Below are 11101 nucleotides of genomic sequence, written 5' to 3' on the forward strand. Positions count from 1 at the left end.
CAATTCATTCCAAAAACCTATAAAATCAAGGGAAACCAAGCATAAAACCAAGAAAACCAACTTTGACTCTCTTATTCTCTAACTTAATAAAAATGCATGATTTCAAGTTAATTCTAAGCCATAAAGAGTGTGATTTAATATCAAAATTAAGTATGAAAATAATAGTTTTTCAACTGTTATCAAATCACTACTAGGAATGTGAAATAAAGTACTCAAGCTAAATTGTGATGACATATTCAATCTCCCCTAAGCAATATTTCCAACAATTCAGCTCATGGTACAATATTTCATAAAACAAGAATGTCAAGGAATCTAACTCAAAAGAGAATGACAGACAAGACTCAAACAAAGCAGGGAGGAAAAATGACTTAAAGTGGTAGGAGTAGGCAAACCAAAATTGCAAAACTACTTTAGAAATGAATGACAACACCCAATCTAAACCAAACAACAGCCAAGATAACAACCCCAAAACAAGTAAAACATCACCCAAAGAGCATCAGAAAACACCCCAGACAATAGTCCAAACAGGGCATAACAGAAAAACACCAGTAGAACCTTGTTGTTCCAAACAACTTGCTTGATGATCGCTTAAGCCAAAATGTCGTGTTAGTCAATTATTGGTCTGACTACTGCCATCTGCCATCGCATGAACCAGAAATTGGTTGTGGTCCTAGTTGTTCAATTAGTCCAGCAATAACACTTTGCATTTGTCAATTAAGTGGTCTAGCCTTTTGACACCTAGCCACCGAATCAACAAAAAAATGAACCAATTATAGTCACAATATAATTCATAAGGCATCAAGAATTCACATTAAACATGCATAGCCTCCATGGAAAACAACTTCAGATAAGCAAAGATAAGAAAATAAGAGAACAACACATTGGCGTTCAGACTGACGCTCAATGTAGAAGCTCTCGCATGTTTGCTCGCTCAATGAAAAGGTGATAAAATAACTCCAAACCTGTTGGCACTCAACAATATCCTCTCACAGCTGAGTCCTAGACCATTCACAACTTGGTCTTTCAACGGTGAAACTAGTGTAGAGCATCATACAAGAAACTTGCAATTGCACAAGTTGTGATATGATGAACTAAAGACCTAATCAGGTGACTAAATTGGTATTCTTAACTCAATGCTTGGTTTAGAAACATATTTTAATGTCAGAACTAACACCAATTTACTCAAGTAGCTAAATTATCATTCTATCAACTCAACACAAATTTCAACCATTTCCAACTAGCACACAAACATATTATCCAAACAAATTTCAGCAACAATTTGATTAACCAAAATAGAAATTTCGTCAATCACAGATGACCAAAAACAATAACATTCAACATAGACTAGAAATGTATCAATAACTTTAAAACGTGGTAGTTAGCTTCTTTTACCTGACTCATGACCAAATTTCTCAAGAAAGCTTAAAGCAGTTCCAAACACATAGGAAGTCCTATCTTCTCCTACAAACAACAAAAACACGATCTGAGTATACTGTTAGGACCATTGATCAGCAGAGAGTCTAATAGAAGATTCAACGTCACATGCAACCATAACAAGCTCCCATGCAAAGGAAGACCGAAACAGACCAAAGAGAGGAGTAGAAAATCAACTTACTCTATCTGAGAAACGGATCGATTCAAATTAAAGAGCTCGTCACCAGGAGTAATCATACAATCTTGATTCTTCAATTAGACAAACATAGGATGAGAACTCCTGGTGAGAAGTCAAATAACTCTAAAAAAGTGGTTTATAAAGAGATTGCTTGTTTTAAAATAATGAAACTCATTCATAACAAAATTATTTATTTTAAAACATTTGATGATTAAAATAGTCAAATCTCACTAATTTTAAACCACTACCACTTTTAAAATGTCATTTTCTACATCTTTACATAAATTACCGTAATTTTTAACAAAAGTATATTCGTACATTCTATAGTTCTTTATATTTTGTGTTTATTACTTTATGTGTATAAATATAATTTTATAGTGATTAGTATATGAAATTACGGGGTAAGTGATGTAGTAATGAATTAATAAAGAGTAAAAAGAAATGCATGGTTACTTGATGAACCACTCAGAACTATAAGTGGAGAAGCCCATACAGTTACGCGTTTTTGCTAAGTCCAATTCAATTTTACTTTTTTAACCTAAACTAACATGATAGTTCCAGTAACAATTTTTATTAACTTTAATAAATATTAATATTCTCTCCCTTCTTTTTTAAATATGAAAACTTTTAAATTTCAAGATACCATAATTTATTTTTGAATTATATTCTTAATATATATATATATATATATATATATATATATATATATATATATATATATATATATTAAAATATAATAAAAAAAAACTGAAAAATATAATGAATAATTCACTTAAAATTAAATTTGAAATAGAATAATTTAATCATTTTCTTAATTTTAATAAATAACTATTAGAAAGAGAGGACTACGTTGCAACATAAAATCCTACACTTCTTAAAAAAGTTATCTGTTATGTGATAAAAATGAATTTAAAACTAGATACTTTAATAAGTATTACTGAAAACCACAAATTTAACAACTATTTCTTCTCATAGTAAAACATTTTTAGGGGTAAAGTTTAATGCTCGTATTAGAGAGTTTTTCTTCTAATTGTCTTTTTTCTTTCATATATTTAAATAATGTTATGAGCTTTTTTTTCATATATTTAAATGATTTCATGATCCTGTGAAAACAAAAAAAAAATAAAGTATTAAATAAGTTGTTTTAAATAATGTGATTTATTTATTATAATATTAAAAGTTTAAATGTATAAATAGAATTTTAATTGACAAGTTTTATTGTCTAAAAGAACGTATTTTTTTTAAACTTTTGTTCTAAGAATTTGTACTTTCTCTCTAAACTCATAACTTATTTGTTTAAATATCAGAAAGTGTCTAAATAATCATTGAGACAAGGTCTTTAAATTTATTCGATCAATTCTTACAAAAGAATAAGTTAGTTTATGTTCTTTTTAATATTTTTTTTGTTTTTTCGTGCATGTACCTCTTTGTCGCATGTGTTATTTGAGTCTTCTATAAGACTCTATGTTGATTAATGGTTCTAATAACATACTCTAATCATGTTTCTGTAGTTTGTAGGAACATATAGAGTTTTTTGAGTTGAGGAAATTGTTTAAGTTCTTTAGAATAGTTTCAGTTTCTAACATATAAGAGAAGCTAAATACCATTGTCTTAAGTTATAATATAATCTTATTTGCTTGTTTATGTTTGAGGACGGTGATTGATTTAGAAATAATTTTAGAATTGAATTCAATATTATTAAAATCTGTTTGAGATTCCTAAAATAATGTAGTTTGACATGTTGGAAGTTGATCTAGAATTTGGTAGTATAACATAGAGAAATTTTTTGGTGAATGATCTATTGAATGAACTTGGTGTTAGTTGTCTGATATTTTGACTTGTATGACTTTATTAGTTAAATGTGTTGTTGAATTATGGTAAGTTGGTATGTTGAGGTGTTGTTTAAACTTTGATTGAATTTGTAGTAAATTGATGAAGTGAGTCAATGGTCATGGTCATTTGAACAATTTACTATTCAACCTAACTGTTAAACATATGTTTTTTAATCAACCACAAAGCCATAAATACCAAATTACTCATTTGGATAAATCTTGAATGCAATAAAATCATATTTAGAAGTGTGTAAATTTCTTGTACGACATTGAACACTCATTCCACCGCCAAGTAGACCAAAGTGCAAATGGTTTGCATTGAGCATGATAGGACACCACTGAGGTATAAAAACTGAAAAAACAAAGAATATTTTTATCTTCAATTAATATAAAAAAAAAATATTGAAAAAAACTAAAAGTATAAAAACTGAAAAAACATAATTTAAATTTTATTGTAACAAATCACTCCATCTAAATCAATTTAAATAAAATTGGTTTGCTCTGGTTAAAAAAAATCAAAACTCAAATCAAATCAATCTAATGTGATTAAATAAGTTTAAAGAATTTTATTTTCTCCCAAAGCCAAACCAAGCTAGGCTTTTACTTGCCGCACACTCCCTCAATTTTTTTCATACAGCTCCTCAAACTTTCAAAATGACCACTTTATGTCCTCGGGAAAAATAATTTCTGGGAAAAGTAATTTCTGGATTATATATTCCAGAAACTTTTCAAAATGAGTTTTCAAAATTTCCTGAAACAATAATTCCAGAACAATTTTCAGAACAAAATCTTTGCAATATATAAAATGTATTCCGGAATAAATTTTTTGAAATAAATAAAAAACCGTTCCAAAACTCATAAAAATGTCTTCAGAAATAAATTTTCCAAAATACTCATATGAAATGTGTTCTGAAAAAAACTTCCCGAAACCATGGAAGATGTTCCAGAAAAAACTTTTTGAAATGAGCTTCTTTTCTACATTTTTTTCTCTTCTTTTTCCTGTGAAGCATTTCCCTCTCTTCTTCCTTTACAGCTGCGGTGTGATGGCGGTGGTGGTGGAAGCACTGGTAGTGGTGGTGTATAGTACAATGGTGAAGAGTGATTAAGTCTTTTCCTCTTATTGTGGGGTGCATTGAGTAATTTTGGGGTGCAGTTAGTAATTGTGGGGGTGCATGAAGCAATAGTCACCAAGCTATGACGGGTCCAAGCTGTTGCCCCAATTGCACTGAGTTGATGATTATGTCCATTCTACCAGTCTGCAATATTAAAGACAAAGAGCTACAATTCCATAACATTTTTGCTGCATAACCTATGAATCATACATGGTAAGATAATGCAAGGGGTCAACGTTAAAGTGTAGATCACAAAGTTGACATGGTTGAATATATAAAAATGAAAGCTCAGCGAAGAGTGTAAGGTACAATGATTTATAGTAGATAACAAAAATCTATAGTATATGTACAAATATATACAACACCGACTTGGGACCACATCAGTTATGGTCTAGCAGAATATCATTGTGTAAATGTTGCCAAGCTTAAGCTTCAGAAATGTAGCCTATCTCCTCCCAAGAACAGCTACCAAAGTAAGAACAAAATTAGAAGTCCATACAAAAAACTTGGAAAATACTAATACCCCAGAAGAGGGGAAGAAATGAGCAACCAGGAAATGGTGTCCCAATCCTATTTTTTTAACCTGAGGAAAAGCAATGACATGCCACTGAAATATGACAAGAACACAGCTTTGCAAATGATACATGTAAAAATCAAAAGAATGCAATGAAACAAAAGTCCTATAGCTCTAGACAGCAGCTATCACATGTTACTTAGGCAAGAACAATGGGCAAATAGGATAAGTAAATTTTCCATGTTCATGATTTTCCCTTCCCAGAAGCAGCTATTTCCCGTTGATTGCGAAAATGGCTGAGAAGCTGTTGTGCCTGCATCAACGCGTACATGTCAGCAATTTTTTCTCTCGATTTTCAGATTATGCCCATTACAAGGTACACTGCATGCAACTATGATCAAACTTTCTCATGATAGCTATAGTAGTTGCAACTATAGAACTTTTCAAAGTAAAAATAGAAGGGAAAATCTTATTTTGGACAGCATGGGTTTAAGATGAATAATTCATTTAAAATTCACAGATACAATATTATCCAATCACACTATTATGTATAATAATAAGTTTGCTAACTTGTATAAATTGGTTAACCATGTAAAAATCTTTACACTGATACTGCATGAAAATTAAACTCGTAGGAAAATATTAGAAAACAAGGTTGTTGCCCTTTGTTTCAACTTTCAACAAAATGAGTGCATAATTATGATTGACCCCAAGGCTTCGACACAATTCTACCGACAAAGAATTCAGCTAAATGCAGAAAACTGACTAAGAGATATACACAGACAATAAAACTGTTAACCACCAATAAGGATAATAAGCTCCACACCTTTTCCTTTGCTCTTGGTGTACCAGATACTGACAATGCAACTAGGGGAGGGACAGCGCCTTCTTGCAAAACCAGATTACAGAACTTAGTACTATGAAGGCATAATTGCAAAAGAATGGAGGCAGCATTTTCCTTTCCCCTCTGAGAACCTGACTCAACAACTTCAACAAGTAAGGGGATACCCCTTTCCCTTGCAATTTCTAATCGGCCCTCTGGAATGGTTGACAGGTTTGACAGAAGAGCAACAGACTTGTCAACCATTCCACCAGCATCATCCAATAAACGAACCAGAAATTTCACTGCTCCAGCTTGAACTATACGAGCTTTATTCTCATGAAATATTGAAAGGTTAAATAAAGCAGTAGCAGCATCCTTCTTTCCTCTGAGAGTCCCTGAGGCAAGAAGATCAACCAAAGCTTTAACAGCTCTGGAACGGCCAATTCTTGCCTTATTGTTCTCAAGTACTGAGAGGCTGAATAGAGTTGCTGCAGAATTCGCCTTGGCACTATCATTTCCTGTCTTCAAAACATGGATAAGAGGCTCTATGGCTCCTGCTTCCATGATCAAGGCCTTGTTCTCTTCATTAATTGACAAGTTTAGTAGAGCTGTCACAGCATGCTCTTGTGTTACCTTCACGTCTGAATGTAGTAATGAAAGCAAAGGCATGGCAGCCCCACACTGCCCTACAATGACACGGTTTTCCTGGTTATGCTTTGTAAGGAGCCTCAATTCTTCAGCAGCAGTAGTCTGTGTTTCAACTGATTGACTGTGAAGGTCTTCAATCAATCTAATGACATGAGATGTGGTGGTCAATTCATCTGACCCGGAGTTTGAAATAGAATGTGAATCATATCTTGACAGATTATCACTATTATTATTATCATTATGATTTTCATTCTCCAACAATCCTACATTTGATCCAGGGTTTTGAAACGTTTTTCCAGATAACCAAGGAGATATCCCTGATTGTTTGTTACCAGGAGAAGGACACGTGTTTGTGATTTCTCCAGAGAGCACCTTCACATTTTGATGCCTATTGGATATCCCTGACACCTCTTTTGAAACTCCACAATCAGTACTAGAAATTGAACTTGAAAATGATTCACTTCTGCTGTGAGTATATGGGGACTCTTGCTCACACCTTTCAGCTGCTCCACTCTGGCATCCATTGTATTCTCCACATAATCTAAAAGAGTTATCAGCCTTTTGCTTTTCAAATGCATTTTCAGTTTGAAGAGATGATTTTGAAATGGAATTTCTGCTAGAGAGAGACCCAACACGGCAATCATGAGTTAAATCTTGAGGCAATAAATTATCCATGGAGGATGTGACACAATAAGATTTTTTGTGGTCAGAGATACCAGAAAGTTTAACATTATTTTCCTCACACCAAGTTGCTATCATAGCTTTGACAGTGTAATTGGGAATGAGATTTGTATGAGTAAGTCTCTGACGAGTTTTGGGACAAACTGTCAGCCCATGATCAAGCCACTTTTGGATGGATTGCCTCTCATATGTTTGACCTGAAGCCACAATAACAGGATCCAACATGAGTTCCAACGATAAAGGACAGAGGAAGTATGGAGGGACTGAGAGACCACTCTTGACTACAGGGCACTCAGTTTTGATCATATAATCACGCAAACTACGGACAAGATTCACAATTTCATTAATTTCTTCTATGTCCGCTATCATTTTATTGGCTTCAGCGTTCAACCTTTCCTTTTCCACAGCAATGCTTTCTTTTAAGAGCTCCTGATTTGGTGTCAATTTAAGTAACTCAATAATTTCGGTCAGATGCTCCTTGCATGGTTCAATATTGTCTCTTTGGTTTCTCAGTGCTTCTTCTATATGGACCATTGCAATTTCCTTCTTGAGACACTGAAGTTCCTGGATATAGTGCTGCAAAAGTTGGTAGAAATTAATCTCATGCTTAAACAGATCAACAAAACACCAGAAAACTGACAATGATTTTCTTTTCCTCTTTATACTTTTGGAGGGCATAGGGTATCAGAATAGTGATGAGGAAAAAGAGATAGAGAGTTAACTTCTAACATTGCACATACCTGGAGATTAGCCAAAACTGATACAGATGGAGGTGACTGTAAGGATCTAACTATCATGTGACAGATATCTAGTGAAGTGCTCTGTAACTTGATCAATAATGTACCACCTTGTAGAACCTGGAAATAGAATAAAAGCGGCAAAAAGTTAAGCAGTTGCAACTAACCTCATCCAATGAAGACCGATGATTGAGATATTGAACTTATTATTGGTTCATTGAATTTTAACTTTCAAATGGAAACAAAGATGCCAGCGATCTTAAAGAGGTTGGAAATACAGTTGTTGGATATGGCATTAATTTGACAAAAAGAATGCAAGGGATTCTTACACTGTGAATCCTGCTCATCTTTGGACTCCATTTTTCAATGAAATCTCTAGCTTCATTAACTCGCTTGTCCAATTCCTCACACTCTTTACATAGATTTACATCTGATGGAATTTGGTGATCCATAACGTCATCAAGCACCGGCTTCAAACGCTTTAACACCCCAACCATATTATTACAGATCTTCTGAAAGGGCATAGGTTTCATTGTTTGACATGAAACCAGATGAATGAATCGAGAAATGCTGTTGATCAGACATTTCACAGAAGTTGTATCTGTCTGACCTGCTCAAGTGAAACCATACAACAACTAATATTACACAAGCAAGAATTCCAAAGGAAGAGTTAAACATATACTAGGAATCACTTAGACAAATAAGATAGTCCCCTATTTAGTCCTATTATCTTTAAACGATTAGATAGGACTCAAGTGCATGGTAGACACCAATATTGATCAATATTTTAACTGCACTACCACAAGCTTCTCTTCAAGAAAAAACACAACATGAATTATGTGATCGAATATCACGCTGAAGAAGACACTGGACATAAACTATAATGAATCCAACAGCAAAAAAAGGAAAAAGAAAAAAAAAAAAAAAACATAGGTAGATGGAATCAACTTGCAGGAAGAAGGGTGTAGTACAAAATTGCAAAGAAGTTATTATTGATCAACCAAAGGGTGCATGCCCCCAATCTTTGCTGAAATAGTAACATAAGCTGTTCGCCAATGAAAATGGTGCATGAAAGACAAGTCAAAGTCCACTAAAGAGGAAAGAATTTTTGGTTCAAAAATACCAGTAAAATAATCATGGAAAGACAGCACCGTCAACTTAAAAGACCCTAATTCAACTATAATGCTCAAAGAAAATTCTTCATCTCCGGTAACCACACAAATAAAAAAAAAATATCCAAATCACCCTCTCTTTTAGACAACTTCTCCACAGATTTTCCCCCAACACGCAAATGGAAAGCATGTATCTTTCCATTAACCAACCCAATAAATCACTAACAAAAAAACTCTAACCATAAAATAGCGAAACTTAACTACTTAAGGAGATTTCATCAAACATTCCCAAATTCATAGCTCCCCAATTAATTACAGAAACCCAGAAGCCAGTCAAAGCTCAGATTTTCAGTACAAGTGATGGAAGAACAAATTCGATCCACCAACAAATCAAAAACAGAAAAGGGCACCACAGAAACCCACATAAAAAATTATGGTAAAGGAAACATTTTGCGAGAACAAAATACAGAAGCTTTGGATCATTCATATGCATACACACCTATATGCATGGTTCTGAAACTCAAACGGAACAGGTAAAACAGATCCTGATCAGCCTCAAACCATAAGGAATGGAATGGAAGGTTCCAAAAGAAAAAGCATGTAGTGATTTAAGAAATTCAACGGTTGTCCCAGAAGAGCATCATCTTCCCCCATTCATTCATTCATTCATCATTCGTCCCTGCATTTTTCTCCCAACAAAGCTGTCTGAAAAGCCTCGGTGAAAGGAGAGGGTCCAACACCACCAACAACAAGGGAAATTTTTTTTAGAAAAATAAAAATGGGTTAATGTGGTGGGTCCTTGATGTCATGCGGATACGGTTGCAAATTTGTTGTGTTTCGTGGCAAAATTTAATTAACAAAGTACTAATCAACAGTTCCAGTGGTGAGAAACAACAATATTTTTGGGATATAATAGCAGATCACTGTAACACCAAATATATTTTTCTCGTAAAATTTGAGGATAGTATAACACAAGAAATAAACACTTTTTCTTCTGTACCATAAAAAGACCTTTTCTTTAAACTAAAGAAATAGTTTTTTGTTTTTATCTGTGCATATGCCAGCTCAAATATGCGCCACGATTTCCCATAGTTTCTTTTTTAACATTTTTTATTAATTGAAATTTATGAGTTTCACTGTTTTCCTTAAAAGACTTTCACTAATTTGAATTTAAGAATTTACCAGATAAAAAAATTAACAAGAACAACATAACAAAATGTGGCTAAAAAGTTGTATTAGTATCTCCATGTCTTTTTTAATGATAATACTATTCCTTCTTTACTTCTTTTTCTGGCTGGAACAATGTTACAATACTCCATATGAGTGTATCTTCTACCTCGAAACTAGTATGAAAATATGGAATCAGGAATTATTATTTTCTTGTGTTTCTGAAGATTGTGAAGGATAAGTGGACTACAAATCCCATTTTTGCATTTTCTACCCAAACAAAACCCATCTTTTCGGCAACCATTTTTTTCTATTCAGCAAAAGTGGAAAATCTCCAAGTACTTGCACTGTATGATACGCTGTCTCTCATCTTTGGACAGTTGCACTGAAAAGGTAAGAGAAAAAAATAAAGTGTGTGCCTTCTGTCTTTAATTAACTTATTAAATACTGGCATTCGTTCGATTTATATATTCGACTTTCATCATGAGGAATATGAAAGATGAAAAATATGTATGTTTGATGTTTTCTTTTCTTCTTTTAACAAAGCTGTACATGGGTATTTTGCATCTACTACATAAATCTTTTCAAATTTTGATAAGAAAAATTTTAAAATATGTATAATTAGAAATGTGTTCAATTGATGTAAACATATTGATATATAAATTTAAATGCAAAAATTCAATTTTTGAATAATAATTTATTCGTACGAGTAATTGGCAATAGGAAACTAACATAAAAATAAAAAATACATGAATGTAAATAAAATACTATAAAAAACACGTGTTATATGAAAAGAGATGTAATCAGACCTTTATCCATTATCTTTTCTCATTCATCTAGCGTACATGCACAAATTTCAATAT

The 11101-nt window shown here is 33.0% G+C and overlaps 1 protein-coding gene across 1 annotated transcript; it reads right to left on the reverse strand.

The window, feature by feature from the left end:
- Window positions 1–4801: 4801 nt before the first annotated feature.
- Window positions 4802–9972, reverse strand: LOC106772375 (U-box domain-containing protein 3). The gene is made up of 5 exons (XM_014658751.2): window positions 9571–9972; window positions 8289–8569; window positions 7963–8079; window positions 5897–7798; window positions 4802–5383 (listed from the first exon to the last, which is right to left on the reverse strand). The coding sequence occupies exons 1-5, from the start codon at window positions 9578–9580 to the stop codon at window positions 5315–5317; spliced, it is 2379 nt and encodes a 792-aa protein (XP_014514237.1). The 5' UTR covers window positions 9581–9972; the 3' UTR covers window positions 4802–5314.
- Between the last annotated feature and the right edge of the window lie 1129 nt (window positions 9973–11101).

This window comes from Vigna radiata, chromosome 8 (genome assembly GCF_000741045.1).
Source record: "Vigna radiata var. radiata cultivar VC1973A chromosome 8, Vradiata_ver6, whole genome shotgun sequence".
Lineage (NCBI taxonomy): Eukaryota > Viridiplantae > Streptophyta > Magnoliopsida > Fabales > Fabaceae > Vigna > Vigna radiata.

What these genes read in the sequence shown, in the direction of transcription:
- LOC106772375 (XM_014658751.2), bottom strand. An exon ending in AGATGAGCAGGATTCACAGT is followed by an intron (nt 8,080 to 8,288) that starts GTAAGAATCCCT and finishes TTCTATTTCCAG; the next exon opens with GTTCTACAAGGTGGTACATT. An exon ending in CACCAAGAGCAAAGGAAAAG is followed by an intron (nt 5,384 to 5,896) that starts GTGTGGAGCTTA and finishes GCGTTGATGCAG; the next exon opens with GCACAACAGCTTCTCAGCCA.